The sequence below is a fragment of the Hyla sarda genome, chromosome 9, assembly GCF_029499605.1.
Source record: "Hyla sarda isolate aHylSar1 chromosome 9, aHylSar1.hap1, whole genome shotgun sequence".
Classification (NCBI taxonomy): Eukaryota; Metazoa; Chordata; class Amphibia; order Anura; family Hylidae; genus Hyla; species Hyla sarda.
In genome coordinates, this window is record NC_079197.1 from 166,596,253 (window position 1) to 166,622,139 (window position 25,887).

A 25,887-nucleotide genomic window follows, 5' to 3' on the forward strand; every position below is an offset into this window, starting at 1 on the left:
TGGTTTCTAGTTTGCATAGACGCCTACTGATTCGCTTCCTGCTGTTGTGTGCCCATAAAGTGGTAGTAATGACCTGGAAGGAAACTTCCCCTCCCCCGCTGTCTCGGTTGACTTTATTTAACAAATATGTCCCTTTATACCAGGCTCTGTATGTGAGTCGTAAGTGCCCTAAGAAATTTGACAAGGTATGGACCTCCTGGCTTCTGCTGGATGTGTCGGTGGACCCCCCGGCTAAACTATCCCAATACTGTTCTTACGGGACGGGGCTGGGTTGGAGTGGGGTTGGGGTTACCGGGATGTGTGCCTGAAGTTGTGTGAGTGTGTCTGTATGTGTTGGGCTTCCTCCGGTTGGGTCTCAGATGCGCCCTTCTGTTTTACTGGTGCAATTTTATGCATACTCTTTATTTCTGTCACTGTGCTGGAGCTGGTCTCTGAGACCTACAGAACCTGTTGTATATGTTATAACTTGTTCCACCGTGGGTGCTGTTTGTTAATAAAATTGTGAAACTTACAAAAAAAAATTAAATTAAGAAAAATCTTCCTGTAAAACTTCAGCAATAACTCTCACCCCTTTTCCTGAGGTATGTTAGAATACAGGGATACCACATCCAGAGTAACTAACCACATTTCTTCTTTCCACTCAAATTCTTGTAGTTCTGCTAAAATTTGTCCTGAGTCCCGGAGATAAGATGGTAACGAAATCCACGTACTCGCCTAGATGACTTGTCAATGAATATCATACTGTTACTGACCGAATCCTGTATACTGAGACCAATATTACCAATAATACCAGTATATAAGGAGGGATATTATCACCATGCATATTACTATCATACTGTTACTGACCAAATCCTGTATAATGTGACCAATATTATCAAAAATACCAGTATGCAAGGATGAATATTATCACCATACATATTACCATCATGCTGTTACTAACCAAATCCTGTATACTGAGACCAATATTACCAATAATTTTGCTAGTCAATGGGTAGCAAAATCTGCTGCAGATAATTTGCAGAAAAATATGAATATGTGAATGTACCCTTAGTCCCTCAGTTGTACAAGAGCTACAGAGTCATAGGGTAACTTTGTAATTCAGAGGATAAATACTGTAGTGTTATTCCCAGTCCATTGTGGTTCCTGATTAGGACAGAGGTGTCAGCAGAGAGCACTGTGGTCAGGCGGAAAATAACTCCAGAAAGAAATGCAACTTCCTCTGTAGTATTTAGCAGCTGATAAGTACTGAAAGGATTAAGATTTTTAAATAGAAGTAATTTACAAATCTGTTTAACTTTCTGGCACTGGCTGATAAAATTTTTGTCTATCGTTTCGGGTACCTCTTGAAAAAGGGAAACCGAAATGATCGTAGGGGTCGGTCGCAGAGTCCGCTATCCCACATGGGTAGGTTACACATTGACTTTTATTGAGTACTTAGATATGTTGTCCCCAACATCATTGTATTTCACTATCCATTCCTAGACCTGGCTATACACCAGTTCTAGGTTATATTACTAGTTTATCTTGATATATTATTATGCAGCATTTGTATGGATAGCCCATAGTGGCTAAACTGTTTTATTCCATAGATTGCTATATATAGCGTGTGGACAATATTTATGTACTCATTTGGATGTACTATTCTTACTCTGCGCCAGATATTGTTGTGTTGGATTTCCATTGCAATACTTCACTTTTTTGCATCTATATATGTTTTTTATGTAAAACATTTTCAATAAAGATTTATATGTTTATACTTAAGGTGGTGTTATAACTCCAATCTCTCTGTATACATACATTTATGGAGTTCCCCTGTCCTTAACAGGATTAGTACACACTCCCCTATGGGTGTCATTGGGGCACATGGGAGTGTATGGTGCATTTTTTTAGGACTTTGGTGTTCAACTTCTCTGACCAGATGCACCTCTTCTTGTAGAGCAGCTCTTGTGGTAGGCTGTCTCCCTCTCTTTAAAACAGCTCTGTTAGCAATCTATCATGTAGTCTGTTTCTCTCTCATTGAGGGTCAAATGCGGCACCAAACACTACATACATACAAATCTCCCCAAAACTCAGCTCACATGCAGTATATGGAGATCTGTGCAGCAGCAATGACAGGAGGGGGTCACAAAGATCACCAAAAAAGGTTAAAAATTAACAATATTTATGTACAAATTGTCATTATTTATTTTTATATAGGTTTGTTTTAGCAAGCATAGATAGGCCAGGGCCAGATTATCATTACAGCTCCCGAACCTCCAGCTCCAGACCCTGCTCTACTGCCACCTGGGGCGGAATAAATTTAGTATTATAATGTAGAAAAAAATCTATAGCTGCAGCAGAGGACCACACAGGGCCGGTACTTAAAGGGGTACTCCATTGCCCAAGCGTTCGGAGCATTTTGTACTGAACACTGGGTGTGGGCTGTGGTGGTCATGACGTCATGACCACACCTTTTGCGACCTCACACCATGCCTCCTCAATGCAAGTCTACGGGAGGGGGCGTGGCGACTTCCACGCCCATTCCCATACACTTGCATTGAGGGGGTGTGGTGTGAGGTCGCAAGAGGCATGGCCATGACATCACAACCCTCGCAGCCCACACCCAGTGTTTGGAACAAAATGTTCCGAACGCTGTGGCAGTGGAGTACCCCTTTAAGGACATACGTATGTATGTTTGAGATTATATATATATATATATATATATATATATATATAGTATGTTTAACTATTGGCTGGCAAGCATTGGCAACAGTAGAACATTTCTATTGCAACTGGGTAATTGAACCTTTACTTGGGTACTCATTTACTTGGGTACTGATATGTAACACTGGGGCAAGAGTAATGGGCACAGTCACAGGAAACCGCACATCAGTGTCCTGGACAGATTTATGTTTAGACAGTATACTTGGGGAGGAAACAGTATGGGACACACTCTGATCAATTCCCAGTGGACACACTGCAGGAATACTTTATCACCTTCATGTCAGTTTCATAAGCCATCTCCTGGTTCTCTAGGCGCCTCCCACCCTTTTTTCTCAGGTGCCAAAACTCCATCCCCTAGCCCCAGATATGTCTTGTTAGTTTGCCTGTATCATGTATTTATAAAGGTTCTGGGGGAAAAAATCAGTTCAGACATCAGGCTTGAGTGTACACTTTGGAGTCCTAGAACTAAATTCAGGTCCTAGGAGGCAGCACTACTTGCCCTTGGGCCTTATCTCCATTTTTGAGGGTAGGAAGAACATTCTGGGATGATTCTGCAGTTAGAAGACAATGACCTTGGCCTTTTACCTTGCAGTCAATGCTCATATAAATTACCTACAATAAGGAAGAGTCTAACATGATATTTGTGTGACCACTTCACGGCTTCTGTCCAAACCTCCTTCTTAGAGCCACCTTCACATCTTTGTTCTTTAAGCTATAAATCACTGGGTTTAATAGAGGCACAGCAGCCATATTGAACAGAGCGTAGAGTTTTTTGGAGTCAACGTTGCTTGACGAGCTTGGCCCCAAATATTGACTAATAAGAAGGGTATAGAGAAGGATGACCACGGTGAGGTGTGAGGAGCATGTATAGAAGGCCTTATGTCGTCCATTACTGGTACGGATCTTCATAATTGCAACGATTATAAAAATATAAGGTAAAAAAGTTAAAATAAATGGGATAACAGTAAAGAGAAATAACCCTTCAATGAAAAATAATATGCTCAAACTGAAGGTGTCACTGCAGGTGATGTTTAGCAATGGGACAATATCACAGAGAAAGTGGTTGATTTCTATGGACGTATAACAAGAAAAACTTGATAATATCCCAACAAGAGGACTAACAAAGAGAAAGCCCAAGGTCCAACATGAAGAAGCCAACAGGATGCAGGTCCTATGGTTCATAAGGAGATGATAGTTCAGAGGCCTGCAGATGGCCAAATAGCGATCATAGCTCATGGCTGTCAGGATGAACAACTCGTGGACTGTGAAGGATCCAGACATGAAGGACTGAGTCATGCACCCGTAAAATGAAACAGTCTCATCCCCAGTAATGAAACTTATAAGAATCTTATGTAGACTGGTGGTGGAGGATGCCATGTCTACAATGGACAGGTTAGCTAAGAAAAAGTACATTGGTGAATGAAGATGAGAGTCCACGCAGACTAGTATGAGAATGACCATGTTGCCTCCGATGGTGATGAGGTAAATAAGCAATACTACAGTGAAAATAGTCATTTGCAATTCGGGGACATCCGATATTCCTTTAATGATGAAATATTGAATGGTGGTCTCATTCATAGTTATTGGTATGATCACTTGGAATCTGAAAAGACAGATCACACATAATGAATAATTGACAGTGGCACAAGTTCAATATAGGGATATGTCGGCACTTCTGTGGAATCTGCGGTGGTGGACGAGGTAGGGTAAAGCTACAGGTAGAAGAAAGATGATACCCAGCACTCACCAGTAATGCACAGTGAAGATGTATTATGCCATAGTGTAGAACAAGGACGGGTTTCGGCGTGGGAGCTTTTCTCAGCTGTTTGCCATAGATAGACAGCTGAGGAAGGCTCTCACTGAAACGCATCCTTGTACTACACTATGGCATAATAAATCTTCACTGTGCATTTCTGGTGAGTGCTGGGTATCATCTTACTTCTGACAGTGTCACAACAAGCTTGATTGTTATAGTCCACTTCACAAGGCATAATAAGCATGGTGATTACAGTTCACAGTTGCTGGAGAAGTAAAATTTGATGATTGACAGTCGCATGTGGTTGTAAGGCCACTTGACCTTGTAACAGGCCACAATTTAGGCAAGACCAACCAGAGAACATGTTATACCTCCAAGGCAACAGCATCAAGCTTGTCCCTTTTTGTAATAGAATCTTCCGCAACCCCACCAGGACCTACCTACAGCTTCCCCTGTGTTTGGGTTCGCTATGCTTTCCCCTCTCTGGTTCTCTCCAGGGTGACAATATTCTCCTCAGACTCAGTAGACTCTACCGGAGCTATCCCCATTGGTTCTGACTATAAGCTCAGTCAAAACTGTTTAGGCTGCTCACATGGAGCACTATCTACCATGGTCACAATCCCCAAACCCCAGATTACTTAGCAGTTACCCTGTTTTCTCACTGTCTGCTTATTATGACTCTTCTTACAGGCCACATTCAGAGGAGTAGTTGGACCAGTCCCTTAAATACACCATGTGAATCTTTACACAGCTTCTATTTAGGCTTCATGTTAAGGGGTATTCCCTTTGCCCCGTGCCAGATGACTGGAAATCCAGGGTAAAGGCTCGTGACGTCACTGTCATGCCCAGCTTGTGACATCACAGCCATGCCCCCTCAATGCAAGTCTATGGGAGGGGGCGTGACAGCCGCCACGTCCCCTCCCATAGACTTGCATTGAGGGTGTGTGGCCATGACGACACGAGTGGGGAGCATCCATGACGTCACGAGCCTCTGGCCCTGCAGCGCTACCCCCGATGCTCTAAACCTTTGGATAGGGGATAAGATGTCTAGGGGCGGAGTACCCCTTTAAGGTCCCCCAGCCTCTAGCACACCGCTGATGAAAAAGCCCTTGCTGGCCAGCAGCTAAAATCCTCGATGGACAAGCCCAGGACTAACAGTTTCATAGGTCATCTACAGGCACCTTCTTCACTTCCATCTTTGGTACCAAAACCCCAGGCCTTTACTACAAACATTAGCACTGTGGTGTGACCAAACAAAACCCCATGCCAATAACTTCACCAGCAGGGACTTCTGTTCTTCCATGGACACCCTAAGGTGGAGCTGCCAACAACTGACCATTTTGCCACACAAAAGATGTGGGGGTAAAGAACAACACAAATCAAAACCCACATGCAGCATATCCTTTACAACACACGCTTACAACATTCACATCAGGCAATGAGATATAACATAGAGAATCACATTTTAGTCAGTCGCTCACACATTAGTCCACTGTTCTCCAGATATAATCTTCCCACACCTTCACCATCTCACAGGGGCGAGTTTTTTGGGAATGGTTCCATGCCTCCAGCTTAGTATTTGTCTCTAAGCTCAGCACAGGGACTTCTGCATGCCATATGGCCTCTGCCACAATCTAACTTCCTAGAATCAGCTCTATATATATATATATGTATATACTGTATCTCCTACAATGGATAATCTAGTAACAGCAGACAATAGTACAGGGCTAATTCTTATACACTGAACTGATTTAATACAGGGCAGAGTACAATGCAGCATAATGCAGCACGCAGAGCCATATACAATCATCACAAAGCACTCAAAGAATTTTACAGAAGGGTTACGTATGGGGTCTACCTATTTTGACATAGAGGACATGGAAATTTTGTTCATCTCCATAACATACCCTTCTAAGAGCCATAACCTTTTTGTATTTTTCTATCTACATTGCTTGTCATTTATTTTTTTTTGCTAACTAAGTTGTATTTTTAAAAGCCACATTATATACTATATTAAGGAAAAATACTTAATTTTAACATAATTTGGGATTTTTTTTTTACTATACTAGTATATGTTCCCCCCGTTAATTATTTGTGTGCCATTCGTGTGTCATTTGGTTAAGCAATTCATTAAAGCAGTTACGATAACAAAAAAATTACTTAAAAATCAATGTAAAAGTTTTAAATATAATATTCATTATCATTATGATTCGTATAATTATTTTCATCATAAAAATAAATTTGAATACTTTTATAATATTGATGATGGTGATAATAATGACAATAATAATAATAGCGTAAAACAATAAAAAATATACCAATATTAAAAATGTATTAAAATGATAGCTTTTATAATATTATGGTTGCCCAACAAAAATATTTATTTATTTATTTATTTATTATTATTATTATTATTATTATTAATAATAATAATAATAACGATAATGTTATATTAATGTTTAGTTTTTACTTTTTTGTTACTATATTATTTATAAAAAATATTATTATTAATATTACTATTATTATTATTGTTGTTCCTGTTATTTTATTATTACCCTATTTTTCGCCCTATAGGACACACCGGCGTATAAGACGCACCCAATTTATAGGTGCAAAATCTAAAAAAAATTAAGATTTTGAACCCAATAGTGGTCTTCAACCTGCGGACCTCCAGATGTTGCAAAACTACAACTCTCAGCATGCCCGGACAGCCGTTTGCTGTCCGGGCATGCTGGGAATTGTAGTTTTGCAACATCTGGAGGTCCGCAGATTGATACTCACGTGTCCCCGCCGTTCCGGACCCGTCACCGCTACCCTGGATGTCGCTCCATCGCTGTCGCCGTGTCCCCGTCACTCCGGAACGTCTCTGCTGCCGACCGGGTATCCTCGCTCTCCGTCGCCGCCATCACGTCGTTACTCACGCCGACGCACGTACGCGACGACGTGATGACGAGGAAGGAGAGCGCCGGCATACAGGGGATCCCTGAACGGAGAAGACACAGAGGGGGCAGGTAAGGTCCCTCCCGGTGTCCTGTAAGCACTAACCCGGCTATTCAGTCGGGCTGTTCGGGACCGCCACAGTGAAATCACGGTGGTCCCGAACAGCCCGACTGAACAGCCGGGTTAGTGTCACTTTCCCTTCAGACGCGGTTAATACAGGGCATCACCGCGATCGGTGATGTCCTGTATTAGCCGTGGGTCCCGGCCGTTGATGGCCGCAGGGACCGCCGCGATAGGGGTGTATTCGCCGTATAAGACGCACCGACTTTTCCCCCCCAGTTTTGGGGAAGAAAAAGTGCGTCTTATACAGCGAAAAATACGGTATTTGCTGCATTTTGCAGTAATATATATATATATATATATATATAAATATATATTATATTAAATATAATATATTGGCATTAATGATACAAAGCAAATTTAGAAAATTACTTTTGTCTAGTTTGCTGAGTTTTTATAAAAACTTTAAAAAAAAATTTTTGTTGCTTAACCCCTTCAGGACCAAGCCCATTTTGGCCTTAAGGACCAGAGCGTTTTTTGCACATCTGACCACTGTCACTTTAAACATTAATAACTCTGGAATGCTTTTAGTTATCATTCTGATTCCGAGAACTTAGTGGTAAAATTTTATGGTAACTTGCATCCTTTCCTTGCGAAAAATCCTAAAATTTGATGAAAAATTTGAAAATTTAGCATTTTTCTAACTTTGAAGCTCTCTGCTTGTAAGGAAAATGTATATTAGAAATAAAAAAAAATGTTTTCACATATACAATATGTCTACTTTATGTCTGCATCATAAAAGTGATCAGTTTTTACTTTTGGAAGACACCAGAGGGCTTCAAAGTTCAGCAGCAATTTTCCAATTTTTCACAAAATTTTCAAACTCACTATTTTTCAGGGACCAGTTCAGGTTTGAAGTGGATTTGAAGGGTCTTCATATTAGAAATACCCCACAAAAGACCCCATTATAAAAACTGCACCCCCCAAAGTATTCAAAATGACATTCAGTCATCATTTTAACCCTTTAGGTGTTTCACAGGAATAGAAGCAAAGTGAAGGAGAAAATTCACAATGTTCATTTTTTACACTCGCATGTTCTTGTAGACCCAATTTTTGAAATTTTACAAGGGGTAAAAGGAGAAAATGTATACTTATATTTGTAGCCCGATTTCTCTCGAGTAAGCACATACCTCATATGTCTATGTAAATTGTCCGGCGGGCGCAGTAGAGGGCTCAGAAGGGAAGGAGCAACAAGGGGATTTTGGAGCGTACGTTTTTCTGAAATGGTTTTTGGGGGGCATGTTGCATTTAGGAAGCCCCTATGGTGCCAGAACAGCAAAAAACCCTCACATGGCATACCATTTTGGAAACTAGACCCCTTGAGGAACATAACAAGGAATAAAGTGAGCCTTAATACCCCACAGGTGTTTCACGACTTTTGCATATGTAAAAAAAAAATTATTTTTTTTCACTAAAATGTGTGTTTCCCCCCAAATTTCACATTTTTCCAAGGGTTAATAGCAGGAAATACCCCCCAATATTTGTAACCCCTTCTCTTCTGAGTATGAAGGTACCCCATAAGTTGACCTGAAGTGCACTATGGGCGAACTACAATGCTCAGAAGAGAAGGAGTCATATTTGGCTTTTTGAGAGCAAATTTTGCTCGGGGGGCATGTCTCATTTAGGAAGCCCCTATGGTGCCAGAACAGCAAAAAAAAAACCACATGGCATACCATTTTGGAAACGAGACCCCTTGAGGAACGTAACAAGGGGTACAGTGAGCATTTGCCCCCCACTGGTGTCTGATAGATCTTTGGAACAGTGGGCTGTACAAGTTTTCATTTTCACGGACCACTGTTCCAAAGATCCGTCAGACACCTGTGGGGGGTAAATTCTCACTGCACCCCTCATTACATTCCGTGAGGGGTGTCGTTTCCGAAATGGGGTCACATGTGGGGTTTTGTTTTTTTTGCGTTTGTCAAAACCGCTGTAACAATCAGCCACCCCTGTGCAAATCACCTCAAATGTACATGGTGCGCTCTCCCTTCTGGGCCTTGTTGTGCGCCCCCAGAGCACTTTGCGCTCACATATGGGGTATCTCTGTAGTCGGGAGAAATTGCGTTACAAATTTTGGGGGGCTTTTTTCCCTTTTACCTCTTGTGAAAATGTAAAGTATAGGGCAACATCAGCATGTTAGTGTAAAAAATTAAATTTTTTTACACTAACATTCTGGTGTAGACCCCAACATTTCCTTTTCATGAAGGGTTAAATAAGAAAAAGCCCCCCAAACCTTATAACGTAATTTCTCCCGAGTACGGCGATACCCCATATGTCGCCCTAAACTGTTGCCTTGAAATACGACAGGGCTCCAAAGTGAGAGCGCCGTGCGCATTTGAGGCCTAAATTAGGGATTTGCATAGGGGTGGACATAGGGGTATTCTACGCCAGTGATTCCCAAACAGGGTGCCTCCAGCTGTTTCAAAACTCCCAGCATGCGTGGACAGTCAACGGCTGTCCGGCAATACTGGGAGTTGTTGTTTTTCAACAGCTGGAGGCTCTGCTTTGGAAACAGTGGCGTACCGGACGTTCTTATTGGGGGAGGGGGGCTGTGTAGGGGGTATGTGTATATGTAGTGTTTTTAACTTTTTATTTTATTTTGTGTTAGTCACATGGGCGGGGGATTACAGCGAGTTTCCCGGCGCAATATTTGCTGCATCTCAAAATGCGAGAAACCCACTGTAAAAGCCTCGCCCATGTGAATGTACCCTGTACATTCACAGGGGGGGGGGGGGGTGCACCAGCTGTTGCATGCTGTTAGTGCATGCTGGGAGTTATAGTTTTGCAACAGCTGGAGGCACACAGGCTAGGAAACACTGAGTTAGAAACAGACAATGTTTCCCAACCAGTGTGTCTCCAGTTGTTGCAAAACTACAACTCCCAGCATGCCCAGACAGCTGAAGGGCATGCTGGGAGTTGTAGTTCGGCAACATCTGAAGGGCCAGATGTTGCTGAACTAAAACTCCCAGCATGCCTGGACAGTCAGTGCATACTGGGAGTTGTAGTTTTGCAACAGCTGGAAGAGCACAGATTGGAGACCATTATACAATGGTCTCCAAACTGGGGCCCTCCAGATGTTGCAAAACTACAACTCCCAGCATGCATGGTCTGTTAGTGCATGCTGGGAGTTATAGTTTTGCAACAGCTGGAGGCACACAGGTTAGGAAACACTGAGTTAGAAACAATGTTTCCCAATTAGTGTGTCTCCAGTTGTTGCAAAACTACAACTCCCAGCATGCCCAGACAGCTGAAGGGCATGCTGGGAGTTGTAGTTCGGCAACATCTGAAGGGCCAGATGTTGCTGAACTAAAACTCCCAGCATGCCTGGACAGTCAGTTCATGCTGGGAGTTGTAGTTTTGCAACAGCTGGAAGAGCACAGATTGGAGACCATTATACAATGGTCTCCAAACTGGGGCCCTCCAGATGTTGCAAAACTACAACTCCCAGCATGCCCAGACAGCCAAAGGCTGTCTAGGCATGCTGGGAGTTGTAGTTTTCAGACTCCTAGAAGCAGCAGTGAAGATCTTCACTGCTGCTTCTGAGGACCATGTACTTACCTGCCGGTCCCGTCGCTGCTCGTCCACGTGGCCGGTCCTGCCACTGCTCCTCGGTCCCGCCAGGTAAGTCCGCCAGTCCCCTGATGTTCCCCTCCTATGCCGCAGGTCCCCGCGAGCCCCCGCAGCCATCGTCCCCCGTTCTGCCCGACTTCCAGGGGCGGGCAGTGCGGGGGATCTGAACTTTCACCCCAGATCACTGTGATTGGTCCACAGGGACCAATCACAGTGATCGCTGACCAGGACCATCAATAAATGGTCCTGGGGGTGAAGCAGAAGTTGTCCCCTGCTGGAAACAGCGGGACTTCTGCCAGTTAACCCGTGCGATGCTGCGCATCGCCGGGTTAACTGAATGTCATTTATAAACGCCGGGATGCGCGAACGCACTGCACAACCCGGCGTTTATATATGACATTCTGCGGGAAGGGGTTAAAAATAAAAAAAATTATAAAGAAAATAATATATATATATATATATATATATATATATATATATATATATACATATATATCATTTTTTATTTTTAGATAAAAACTACATAGCCTAATATTTTTTACATACCTTATTTTCCAAACTTTTTCCTCTATCTTGAACTATTTATTTTCATTTGTGAAACGCTATAGGCATTTAAATAAAGTCACAGTGGTTAAAAAGTCACACTGCTTTTTTTTTTTTTTTTTTTCATTTAGTTAAAGTCAAGCAGAGCAAACCAAAACTAGTCAAAAATTCTAAGTTATTGCATCTATTAAGGTCACTTTAATATGAAGACTTACAGTGTGATAAAAACATATATATCATATCATCAGTTCAGGTAGGTCACTATGTGCTACTTACGGAAAGAATTCACAATCCCAATCTAAAAAGGGGGTCCAGATGTTAGGATCGGTGGTACATTATCTGTCTTCAATTAATGTTCACCAGATTCCATGAGAGAATATATATATATATATATATACTGTATTCACTAGTAGTAATGAGGGGTTAATAAAGATAATTAAGTCCCCAGAGTCCCAGAAGCACCGGCCAGGATCTTCTTCTTATTAATGGAGAATCCCAAGTGAATTGTCAGGTGGTGACATACAGATGGGTTATTATCTTTATACTTATGAGGAAATGACAATGGGGGACATTTATCAAAGCATTTAGTAGGTTTTTTTTTGGTTAAAATTGTCGCAAAAAAGTCGCATGTGCGACTACGCTCTTTTTTCTGCAACTTTTTGCATGTTCAGTGTACCAAAGCAACAAGTGATTTTTGACTTGCAGTGGTCAGAGATTTATCAAGGGCGAAAGTCGCAAAAAAGTCGCATGGCATGAAAAAACCGACTAAATTTACTCCAGCTCAGACATGGAGCAGAAAAAGCCACGACCAAAGTAAAAAAAAAATAAAAAGTGCTTAAGTGAACGAAATGTATTAACAGGCTGAAAGCAGTTGATAAATGAGTCGCACATAAGCAAAAAAAAATAGTAAGAAAAAAATTACTAAAAAAAGGAATGTATAAGCAAACACTGATAAATGTCCCTCAATATGTCTTCTTCTTTAGGACGCCATTTCCGAATTGCATGTTTTATGGCAATAAAAGCAATTTAATAAAAAGTCTCCATGTCTTGTAAAACATGGTTCTGGTAGAACTCTCCTAAAGCACTCGTACACAGCCACACAGTCCTCTCTCCTACTGCTCAGCACTTATAAGGAGAGCCTAACGGGACTTACTGGTATGTTTAGGGTCATTGTCAGCTAATCTTCTGACAGACAGCAATACATGGACAATGGCTCCGCACACACAAGATATATGGTGGGTTCTCCAAGTCATGTAATTCCACGGAACACCAAACTTTTTGGTAACTTTTTTGCAGGTTTATATATATATATATATATATATATATATATAGATAGATAGATAGATATATTTTTTATAAAGGGGTACTCCGGCCCTAATACATCTTATCCCCTATCCAAAGGATAGGGATAAGATGTCTGGTCGCGGCCGCCATGCCCCCTCCCATAGACTTGAATTGAGGGGGCGGGGCTTGATATCACACAGGGGTGGAGTCGTGACGTCACGATACTCTGGCCCCATGGTCATCATGCTACACATTTGGAGCACAATGGGTGCACAATGACAGATTGCGAAACCCCCATGATAAGACATCTTATCCCCTAAGATAAGATGTATTAGGGCCGGAGTACCCCTTCAAGTTTACAGAAGTGAATCCAAATTATTATCAGGATTACATGACAAAGTATAAACTTTGTTAGTTACCAGACATAGAGTACAAGCAGGGCCAGACTGGCTTGCCAGAATACATGGAAAATCCTGGGTAGGCCGCCCGCCACCCAGGGCTGGATTTATAATTTTTAGGCCCGTGCTCTGTGTGGTGTCCCAGCACTAAGGCTGTCCTGTGGGCTGCGGATCTCCTCGGACATGTCTGCTGCACATGTGTTGGGCTCACTGTAAAAGTGTCTATTATGTTTATCCTATTAATGCACTTTATTATATTTTCTCTATGCACTGTATAATATGTTGTTTGTGTACTCTGTCTTTAAAGGGGTTCTCCGGTGCTTACACATCTTTTCCCCTATCCAAAGGATAGGGGATAAGATGCCTGATCGCGGGAGTCTCGCCGCTGGGGACCCCCGGGATCATGCACGCGGCACCCCGTTTGTAATCAGTCCCCGGAGCGTGTTTGCTCCTGGACTGATTACAGGCGACCACCGGGCCGGCGGCGTGTGACGTCACACCTCCGCCCCGTGTGACGTCACGCCTCCGCCCCTTATATGGGGCAGTATGAAGCCCTAACTACTTTATAGGGGGCACAGGGTTGGCAATAGCTACTATATGTAGCACTATGGAGGCCTAACTACTACATAGGGTGGTTGCCTTAGTTACTATATAGGGGCATAGAGAGGTCCAACTACCATTTATGGGCATATAGGTGGGCCTAGTTACTGTATAGGCATAGAGAGGCTTACCTGCTATATGTGGGTACCGAGGAAGGCTGATAATAAATGAGGGCATAGGGATGGGTTGAAAGGGATTGTTTGGCAAAATTAAATTAAACTAAAGTGCAAAGACTGCCCAATAAAGCAATACAATCTTTAACTCACCTACCTCACTCCCTCACAGCCTCCAGTATCAGGAGAGGATGTCCGTCAGCAGCCTACTCAGAAATTTGGAAGGTCCAGATGTCACTAAAGAAGATTATTAAAACCCCTCTCCTTCCATGTTTTTCCTTTGTGTATCTTTGTCTTTCAATAAAGCTTCGGGCCTGGGGTCTCCCCTCCCTATCCCCGTTTTCTCAACTACATTTCTCTATCATCGTCCCCTATGCTTTGTTGTTTAATTTTGTGGATTGCAGTATCTAAATGTAGGTAGTTTACTTCCCGGCTAGCTCAGTGGAGTGATCGGGACCACAGCTACTACATTGCAGGATTCTAATAAGCTGAGGGAATGGAGGTAGTCTTACCTGCCTCCTTGCCATCCTATTGGCGCTACAATGCTGCAGAAAGTCATAGCTGGAGCAATGGTGTGACGATAACACTGATCAATGCTGTTCTGTTCTATTCTATTGTTCAGTGTATGCAGTCCAAAGATTTCATGTAGTAATCTCTTATAGGAACTAAAAAAGTGTAAAAATTTCAAGAATTTTTTTTTTTTTATAAATGTGAATTAACCCACCCCCCCCAATAAAATTTTGAATAACCCTCTTTTTCTCATTTAAAAAAAATAATGTAAATAAAAATAAACATAAGCATATTTAATATCGCTGCGTGCAGAAATGTCCAAACTATTCAAGTATAAAATTAATTAAACCAACACGGTCAATGGTGTAAATGGAGAAAAATACCAAAGTACAAAAATTTTTATGTTTTTGCTCATATACTAGAAAAAAATTATCAAATGCAATCAAAAAGTTCCATCAAAACAAAAAGGGTACCGATAAAAACTACAGATAATGGTGCAAGTAATACATCCCTGTATACGGAAAAATAAAAAAGCTACAGGGGTCAGAATATGATGATTTCAAGAATATTTTTTAAGCAATTTTCTTACACAAAGTTATAATTTTTTTAAAGTAGTAAAATAAAACAAAACCTACATAAATTCAGTATCATTTTAATTGTATGGACCGGGAGAAAAAAAAAAGATTAAGTGTCATATTTACCCCAAAAGTGCACTGCGTAGAAACAGAAGCCCTCAATATGATGGCTTATTTTTTTTTATTTTTTTCACAATTTTGCCCCACAAATAAATTTTTTCCACTGTAGATTTGATGGTAAATAAGTGATGTCATTGCAAAGTCAAATTGATGATGCAAAGAATAAGCCTCATATGGGTCTTTATTCGGAAAATTGAAAGCATTATGGCTATTGGAAGATGAGGAGGAAAAAAAAAAGTGCAAAAATGAAAAATCGTTGTGTCCTCAAAGGGGTTAAGGCTATTAGACTGTTCATGGACCATGTAGCTAGTCAGTGTAGTGTAAGTCAGTGCTAATTATCCCTAGATGGTTAGACAGGGATATGATTTAAAAATGCAGGGTTAAATTTGAATTTTGGTTAAAGGAAGGGCAGCCATAGGAATGGAGGCCATACAATATTTAGGGGTAGAGAATATGGTCCATTTTGTGTGTCATGTCTGAGAGAACACTAGTTACTGGAGGACAAAGGGACACACAGGTTGTGACTGAGAAAGGTCACAAGATGGAGCACCACATTGCGCCAAACAGATCTGGCCATGCCACTAGATCTGTTCAGCCTGCGTACAAGTTGGTGGTCACTGGACGGTGTGAACGAACTCTTTTTGGAGCTCAAGGATGCCTGGCATTTGATTTGTAGGTTTCCATTACTTATGATCCAATGCAAGGTTTCCCTAGTGTAGTTTTTTTTTCTTTTTTTGCAGGGGAAAGGGGTGGTGCAACACCTTGCCAGGGGCATGAGGGGCACTAGGTACGCAGATGGGTCCTCTTTCCTTCTGGAGAGAGTTCTGGCTTGGCATAAATCCCAATCAGTTCTGAGACTTCTTAACTGGAGCCTGAGCTGTTTGCAGGACACACTACCTGTGAAGGTGGTGTGATGAGCTGATTCGCATATTTTTGTACCCAGGAGCCCGCGGAGTACTATGTGGCCTACTTGAATCTCCGTTTTACACCAGAAGTGGTGTCCTCTCCCTGAGGAAAGTACTGACCCCGTTTTACTACAGACACATACATTTAAACCCAAGACTCCTAAATAAATTCATACCCCAGATAGTTATCATAGCAGGCCTCCAACCCCCCCCCCCAGTCATTCATACATATAGAAGTCCCAGCAGGACTCCCCCTACTGACCCTTGCCCTCACACATTAGTATCAAGGCAGAACTTGTTAGAACATTCTGTTCTATTGTTCTGGACAAAAGCGGTTTTTGTATTATATAACACTTGCGAACTAGGGCACGCTGTCACTCTTGCTTTGTTACAGGGCACGCTGTCACTCTTACTTTGTTACAGGGCACGCTGTCACTCTTGCTTTGTTACAGGGCACGCTGTCACTCTTGCTTTGTTACAGGGCACGCTGTCACTCTTGCTTTGTTACAGGGCACGCTGTCACTCTTGCTTTGTTACAGGGCACGCTGTCACTCTTACTTTGTTACAGGGCACGCTGTCACTCTTACTTTGTTACAGGGCACGCTGTCACTCTTACTTTGTTACAGGGCACGCTGTCACTCTTGCTTTGTTACAGGGCACGCTGTCACTCTTACTTTGTTACAGGGCACGCTGTCACTCTTGCTTTGTTACAGGGCACGCTGTCACTCTTGCTTTGTTACAGGGCACGCTGTCACTCTTACTTTGTTACAGGGCACGCTGTCACTCTTACTTTGTTACAGGGCACGCTGTCACTCTTGCTTTGTTACAGGGCACGCTGTCACTCTTGCTTTGTTACAGGGCACGCTGTCACTCTTACTTTGTTACAGGGCACGCTGTCACTCTTACTTTGTTACAGGGCACGCTGTCACTCTTACTTTGTTACAGGGCACGCTGTCACTCTTGCTTTGTTACAGGGCACGCTGTCACTCTTACTTTGTTACAGGGCACGCTGTCACTCTTGCTTTGTTACAGGGCACGCTGTCACTCTTTCTTTGTTACAGGGCACGCTGTCACTCTTGCTTTGTTACAGGGCACGCTGTCACTCTTGCTTTGTTACAGGGCACGCTGTCACTCTTACTTTGTTACAGGGCACGCTGTCACTCTTACTTTGTTACAGGGCACGCTGTCACTCTTACTTTGTTACAGGGCACGCTGTCACTCTTGCTTTGTTACAGGGCACGCTGTCACTCTTGCTTTGGTGATACCTTTAGCTTAAATCAAAGTGTAAGGTAAGCTTTCTTTTTTATAGAAGTGTGATACTAAAAATGGTAAATTTGTGAGCATGACATGCAGTGTAATAACTAACTTTCTTTATTAGGCAAACAATAGATCACTGCAGCACTGCAGGAATAGTGAAACAATTACAAGGCCACTTTCTTTATTAGATTTACTTATTAAGTTGTTAAAATATTTTTCATTAATTTTTTTTCATGTTATGCTGATATGAGCTTATTTTTATTTGATATCGTTTATAATTTTATATATATATATATAAATATTTTTTTATTTTTATTGCTTGTGTAGGACCTGATGAAGGTGCAAGCCTGCACAGAAACACATCAGTATTTATGGTATTAATAAAAATTTTAATTGTAAAATAAAACAGAAAATGAGTGGCTACACACGAAAAAATGATGTTCAATTAAGTCCAGACCGTGATACTGAGTTGCAATATGCAAAAAGTGCCAAAAAGAAAGTAAAAGCAATAATAATGGAAATCAAACCTCAAGGAATTAACTTACATAATGGTGTGTAGTTAATTGAAAATTTAACTAGAGAAATACAATGTAGCTGATTTCATATAAATAAGCGTAATTTATTATCTAAATACATAGACTGATATCTGGGCAGGGCCCTTGCTCCAGATCCAGTAATAAACAGTTGATAAAAATGAATAAAATAATGATAGGATTAAGAAAACAAATATAGGTATAAAATGAAACAAAATAAGTACATAGGAACGAGATAAGTGCATAAGTACATAAGAATTCAAATTAAAGGGGTACTCTGCTCCTCAGCGTTTGGAACAATCTGTTCCAAATGCTGGAGCTGGCGACAGGAGCTCGTGATGTCATAGCCCCCCATCACGTTGTCACGCCCCACCCCCTCAATACAAGTCTATGGGAGGGGGCGTGACAGCCTTCACGCCCCCTCCCATAGACTTGCATTGAGGGGGCGGGGTGTGACGGCATGAGGGGGCAGGGCTATGACATCACAAGCTCCCGGTGCTGTTCCAAACGCTGAGCAGCGGAGTACCCCTTTAAGGTGGCATATTCTCATTCCTATGTACTTATTTTGTTTTATTTTATACCTTTATTTGTTTTCTTAATCCTATAATTATTTTATTAATTTTTCTACTATTTTCTACTATTTTCAACTATTGATTACTGGATCTGGAGCAAGGGCCCTGCCCAGATACCAGTCTATGTAGTTGGATAATAAATTACACTATTTTATATGAAACCAGCTACATCGTATTTCACTAGTTACATTTTGAATTAATTACACACCAATTACATCAGTTCATTCCTTGAGTTCTGATTTCCATTATTATCACTTTTATAAAAATAAAAGTTGGATTGAAATTTATTGCCGTGGTTGAAGGATGAAGATGCCACTTCTGCACTAGTGTAGCAGCACCCATATTGGATTTTTGTTTCTACAGATTTCTAAAAATAAAAAATGTAAAAGGAATAGCAAGTGGGGGCCCTCACAAGGTGTGCAATGTTATCTAAGCCTATTCTATGACTCCTTATGGACCGTCTATACAGATATAGCAGCCCGGGGTACTCACGTGTAAACGCCACCTGCGGGGTGCATATTAGAAAAACTGCAGTATCATAATAATATTATATAGAGAAAATAATATGCACTCACCGCTAGGTTATTATATAATATTATATAGAGAAAATAATATGCACTCACCGCTGAGAGGCCGGAAGAAGTGGGTTGATCCCGCAAAACAACCGGTGTAGCCTCCGAGCGCTCCACGCAGACAACGACTCCACTCGTGTCCCCGGACTCCCAGGATTGATAGCCATAACCTAGCGGTGAGTGCATATTATTTTCTCTATATAATATTATTGAAGTAAAGATTTCTGCCTATGGTTTTGCACAACTGTAAAAGGTTATTAGCTTCTTAGTGGTTCTAATAAATTAAACATTTTGGTGGTATACGATATTACACAAGAGAATGCCTTTTATCAGTTTTTTTTATTTTTATTTATTTTTTATTATGTGCAACAATAAATTACATAAAATCACTACTTAAGTAATGGTTTTACAGAACTCCAGCCTCCTCCTCATTGCTGCCTTAACGTCTCTATTCTTTAAACTGTAGATCAGTGGGTTCAACAAGGGGACGGCGGCTGTGTTAAAAAGTGAGAAGAGCTTCTTGGAATTTATTGACCCATGTGAGGTGGGAGTCAAGTACTGAGCAATAAATGTCAGATAAAGCAGGGATACCACCGTAAGATGGGAGGAACAGGTATAAAAAGCTTTTTGCTTTCCTTTTCTGGAACGGATCTTAAAAATGGCAGATATAATGAAAATATAGGGGATCAATGTGAGCACAAAAGGTAGCAAAGTAATAATAAATATTCCTTGGATGAAGACCACCATCTCCAAGACCCAAGTGTCATCACAAGTGATTTTCATAAGAGGAATGATATCACAGAAGAAGTGGTTGACCTCATTGGATGTATAGCATGAGAAACCTGAGAAGATGACAACCGGGGCAAGGACTTGGACACAACCCATCAAGTAGCAGCAAGAACATAGTAGACCACAAACTCTATGGTTCATGATGGCATGGTAACGTAGAGGGTTACAGACGGCTACATATCTATCGTAGCTCATAGCAGCCAAAATCAAAAGTTCATGACCGATCAAAGAAGCAAAAATGTACATCTGGATCATACACGCCAGGTAAGAAACAGTGTTATCACCAGTTATGAAGGTCAGAAGCACTTTGTGTAAGGTGATGGTGGTAGAAGAAAGGTCCACGAAGGACAAATTGGCCAGGAAGAAATACATGGGGGTGTGGAGTTGACAGTCCACACAAATCAATAGAAAAATTGTCACGTTGCCACTAAATGTGAAGAGGTAAACGACAAGAACCAGAAGAAAGATGGGAGCCTGAAGCACTGGGCCATCTGCAATCCCCTTAATAATAAAGTACATGATCGAAGTCTCGTTAGTAGAATTAGAAAACATGACTTGTTCATTACTCTGCAAAAGAGAAACAGTATGATTCAGTCATTTTTATATCAGAGAATTTATGAATACCACAAGAGCGCTGTTATGAGTTGCGCTGCTGCCAGAAGCGCTGGATGCGAGCGCACTCCAACCCCGTCCTCCCGTGCTGGCTCTGCTGCAGTTTGCATTTCAGGACGCGCCTGCATGCGAATGCCGGGCCGTCACTCACCTCCCCACTGTCCCTAAGGCGCGCATGCTGGCTTTCTGTGATTTAAAGGGCCAGCGCACCATTGATTGGTGCTTGTCTGGTCCTGACCTTTTATAAACCCGCACTTTCTCTTGACTCCTGCCGGATCCTTGTGCCATTCAGCCTAAGAGAAAGTGTTCTGTTCGTGTCTTGCCTTACCGTGTATCTGACCCCATTGCTACATATCCTGTCCCTGCTCCTGTGCTGCCTGCCCTCTGACCTCTTGCTACGTGACCTGACCTTGCTACAGTGCTGCCAGCCCTGACCTCCTTCCTGTCCCTCACTATGACTCCGTCTCATTCCTTCTGTGCCACGCATCTCCTCAGCAGCCTTTGTGGACGAGTCATGCCAGGGGTAGCGACCTGGGAGCATCCTGCGGCGGAAAGTTCATCCCGCTTTGCGGGGGGCTCTGGTGAAAACCAGTGGCTCCTTAGACTCTGCTCCCTGGTATTACTCATGCCATAGTCCATAACAGGTATAGTGGATCCACACCACCAGATGTTACAGTTGTCTTCATTTTTTTTTTTTTGAGAATTTTATCAGTTGTGACAATCCCTTTAATTCCGTTTCCTATTGTCATAAAAACTAACAATGAGCTTACCATCAAACTTCCCTTTAGTTCGTGTTCACTAGAATAGGGCGATTCGTTCAAAGGATCAATGGGGGGCCAAGAAGTTGGACCTTCCACCAATCAGTGATGGTGGGAAAAACTATCAAAGTGGTCACTATAGGCAACAAGACCTGTCTGACAACTTTGACCTGTCTGACAACTTTGCATATAGTGGAAATCTACAATCTACAAATGCCTTAACTAATTAATTTTAATTCTACAGTTTTTCAGACCAGGCTGACATAGTGATACCGAAATACCACTAATGTGGTAAAGAGCTGAATTTAAGGGGCTATTCTCATGTGGTTGATTACCTCTCTCTCTGCTGCTTCTGTCTGCTCATACTCCTGGGGTTGCTGGTGGATGGCTTGAGGTCACAGGCATTTGCTTCTATGTCTGATAGCTCTCAACATGATAAATGAGTTCAGATTAGCCTGAGCAGGGAGCCTGATGTGAGCTCAAACGTTCCGGCCAAGAAGAGATATCACTACTGCTTTCAAAGCAGAGTGGTGGTCAGAATCCTAGACAACCAGGTGTCAACCAGTGGGAGAGATAAAAAGAGATAGCTACAGAACCAGGCAAATATCCTAAAGGAAGCTAATTGGAAACCTGTTTATGCTGCCATGCTTCACACATAGAGACTAGTGTTGAGCGGCATAGGCCATATTCGAATTCGCGAATATTCGCGAATATATGGACGAATATTTGCGAATATTCGCATATTCGTAATAATCTCGTTTTATTTTCGCATATGCGCATATTCACGTGCGCGAAAATTTACATATAAAAAAATAGCATAAGCGAAAATTCGCATATGCGAAAATTAGCATATGCAAAGTTTCGCATATGCGAAAATTCGCACACCGGTCTCACACAGTAGTATTAGAGCCTTCTTTACACCACATAAGCTGGAAGCAGAGAGGGATGATCACTGTGATGTGTGCTGTGAAAAAAAAACGAATATTCGTAATTACGAATATATAGCGCTATATTCGCGAATATTCGCAAATTCGCGAATATGCGATATTCGCGAATAAAATTCAAATTGCGAATATTCGCAAGCAACACTAATAGAGACATGACTAAGGACATGGAAATACACCTTTAAGTCTTTGTAAAAAAAAATGGTACTAAATTTAAGTGTCATGTTCCTAAATTCAGATCGAAAGTCTTCTCTCATTTCTATAAAATAATGAAATAATAAAAGATAATGAAAAGTTTTGAAGCTATGAAGTTCAGACACACACGCTTAATAAAACAGATTTAACATCCATAATGCCCTTGTCCCATGCCATAAAATGTTGATATCATGCATTCTTGGGTGGTCCTAGAGCTAGAATCCTTAAATATTGAGAGAAGGTTGTCCCCCCATTCTCTATTTTATTGCATTTGCTACCCTGCCTCTATCTGCCAAAGAAAAATGCTCGTCAGCTAACCAGCCCTATTCCTTCCTAGGAAGCACACGAATCAGTTGCAGGTGCAGCAGTTCCTATGTGCAAAGTCAAGAAGGAAATCCAGCGATCACAAAAACATGCAGCATAATACAGCCGTCACATTTCCAAAAATAACTTGACACATTTCGGGAGTAAAGCATATGACTAAGGGTTTCCTCCTGAAACATGTCAAGCAATTTTATGATCTTTAATTGAATTGGATCTTCAATTAAAGAAACATTTGATGGGACTTCTCTTGGATTGCTGTATTTTCTCCCTGACTTTGCACATACATACCAATGCATGGTAAGAATGACTGCTTCTTAAAACCTTAATCCTAGTCCTGGCCTATAAAGACTACATCAGTATTATGTATATATCTGATATAATTTGTCCCTATATAATCAGGAGCATAACTGTAGGGGTGCAGAGGTAGCCGTTAGCATGGGTCCTAATGCATGAAGGTTGCCAGTGGTGCTCTAATTTACTGTATATTTTCCCCTATATAATCAGGGACATAACTACAGAGGGTGCAGAGATACCAGTTACACTTAGAACCTAGTGTCTACAGGCGTATAATGGCCCATTTGCCACATCAGATGGCATTAGTTTTACTAATAGGACTAATAGGACATGATGGGGGAGGGGGCAGTTTGTATATTCTTCATTGGGGCCCAAGATCTTTGTCTTGTCGTGATCAACCAAACAAGTAACTGTTCTATTTACTATGTCTGAAAAAATGTAGTAGATCTTAGTCTGATCCCCAACCTGTTGCTCCTCAGCGGTTGCAAATCTGGAGGTACTCTGGTTGGGAAACACTGCCTTGGAGGATGTCATACATCAATAATACGTATGTTACAGCAAGGATCAGAAGACAGGATTTACCTCCGTTACCTGCTCGGCCTTGTCCACTTCTTTGGCTCCGTTCTGGTCACAGCTGATTCTTCAAGTCCTTAATGTCCTATAGAAAGTCCCATGAAACCCACAAAGCCAGGAGATCCAGACATCAGAGCACAAAGACCGCATCTCTATTACAAATCCTCTAATAAACTATAGAGAAATGCAATTATTCTGCTTAATATTATTACTATATTATTGTTATTATTATATATTATTGCCTGTTCTATAAGTCCTGCACTACCAGATTATAGTCTTATACTCTATAGAATGGATCAATCCACCGGTTATTGAATCCCGACTCCTCCGGACACCTGTCCTATATATACAATAAGATTTATACACAGTACATCTACTATATAATTGATCTCTGAGGATGGTTGTGTCAGACCTGTACGGGCCCCTCGGGTCCTCGCAGTAATGAAATATCAGGAAAACATAAACATGTCAATAAACGTTCCCTAGAAATAACCGTTTCCTTCACCCAGGAGAGATATCATTGTTTCTAATGATACAAACAATTAATTCCAAGGTCGATATTCAGGGGATATAGAGATGTCTACATCAAATGTATTACACCTTTATTAAATTTATAGGGAATGTGTCATCAGGAAATGTCCTATTGTGTAAATCAGATTTCTATATTAAACATATTTTCTTAACAATTTTCAGTGATTTTTTTTTTCTAATTTACCATTTTACTAAAATAACCCTAAAATCTTGCTTTTCTTCATTTTACCGTTGATCAGTGTTATCGGCGCTCCATAAATGCAGGCTGCTAAGGAGTATTGGAGTGCTGATTAGATAAGCCAAAGGCAGGTAGGGATTCTCCGGCCGTGCTCTCTGCTGACACCTGATGCCCGTATCAGGAACTGTTCAGAGCAGCATAGGTTTGCTATGGGGATTTTCTCCTGCTCTGGACAGTTCCTGATACGAGCATCAGGTGTCAGCAGAGAGCACTGTGGACAAGACAAGAAAGAGATTCAAAAAGAAAAGAATTCCCTCTGTAGTATACAGCTGCTAATAAGTACTGGAAGGGTAAAGATTTTTTTAATAGAAATAATTTACAAATCTGTTTAACTTTCTGGCACCAGTTGATTTAAAAAAAAATGTTTTCCATCGGAGTACCCCTTTAATTTCTCTGGGATACTTTTACTTATTAATTTGATTCCGAGATTGTTTTTTCTTGACATATTCTACTTTAAGATGGTGGTAAATTTTCGATCATTTCTTGGTGAAAAATTCAAAATTTCATGAACATTTAGAAAATTTTGAATTTTTCTAACTTTGAAACTCTCTGCTTCTAAGGGAAATGGACATGCCAAATAAATTATATATTGATTCACATATACAATATGTCTACTTTATGTTGGCATCAGGGACCAGTTCAGTTTGAAGTGAATTTGAGTGGCCTTTCTGTAAAAAAAATCCCCCATAAATAACACCATTATAGAAACTGCACCCTCATAGTATTCAAAATGACATTCAGAAAGTTTGTTAACCCTTTAGGTGTTTCACAAGAATAGCAAGATAGCATTTTGTTCATTTTTACAAGGAGTGAAAGGAGAAAAAGCCCCCCAAAATTGGTAACCCAATTTCTTTCGAGTATGTAAATACCTTATATGTGGATGTAAGGTGCTCTGTAGGCGCACTACAATGCTCAGAAGGGAAAGAGCGACATTGGGCTTTCAAGAGCGAATTTTGCTGAAATCGTTTTTTGGGGACATGTCGCATTTAGGAAGCCCCCATGGTGCCAGAACAGCAAAAAAAAAAAAAAAAAAACACATAGCACACTGTTTGGGAAACTAAACCCCTCAAGGAACGTAACAAGGGGTACAGTGAGCCTTAACACCTTACAAGTGATTAACAAACTTTCGTTAACCCCTTAACCCCTTAAGGACACATGACGTACTGGAACGTCATGTGTCCACTCCCGATCTATAACGCGGGGCCACGGCGTGGCCCCGCGTCATAGCGGGTCGGGCCCGGCCTCTAACAACGGCCGGGACCCGTGGCTAATAGCGCGCGGCATTGATCGCTGTGCCGCGCGCTATTAACCCTTTAGACGCGGCGTTCAAAGTTGAACGCCGCGTCTAAAGTGAAACCGAAAGCATGCCGGCTAGCTCAGTGGGCTGTTCGGGATAGCCGCGGTGAAATCGCGGCATCCCGAACAGCTGACAGGACAGCGGGAGGGCCCCTACCTGCCTCCTCGCTGTCCGATCGCCGAATGACTGCTCAGTGCCTGAGATCCAGGCATGAGCAGTCATGCGGCAGAATCATCGATCACTGGTTTCTTATGAGAAACCAGT

General features: G+C 41.6%; 2 protein-coding genes across 6 annotated transcripts in view; both read right to left on the minus strand.

The window, feature by feature from the left end:
• Positions 1-2,874: 2,874 nt before the first annotated feature.
• Positions 2,875-25,887, minus strand: part of LOC130290956 (olfactory receptor 1019-like) — a 30,918-nt gene continuing 7,905 nt past the window's right edge. For 4 of the 5 annotated variants that reach the window (XM_056539224.1, XM_056539225.1, XM_056539228.1 and 1 more), the window contains one exon: positions 2,875-4,306. In XM_056539224.1, the coding sequence (XP_056395199.1) occupies positions 3,358-4,281 (924 nt within the window). In that variant the 5' untranslated portion in view covers positions 4,282-4,306 and the 3' untranslated portion in view covers positions 2,875-3,357. Of the gene's footprint in view, positions 4,307-19,119; positions 19,235-25,887 lie in introns of those variants that run through there. The other variant, XM_056539229.1, reaches the window with a different exon arrangement.
• On the minus strand, positions 19,462-20,597 carry LOC130291403 (olfactory receptor 150-like). The gene is made up of 2 exons (XM_056540107.1): positions 20,544-20,597; positions 19,462-20,424 (listed from the first exon to the last, which is right to left on the minus strand). Exons 1-2 carry the CDS (start codon positions 20,595-20,597, stop codon positions 19,462-19,464), a joined length of 1,017 nt encoding a protein of 338 aa, XP_056396082.1.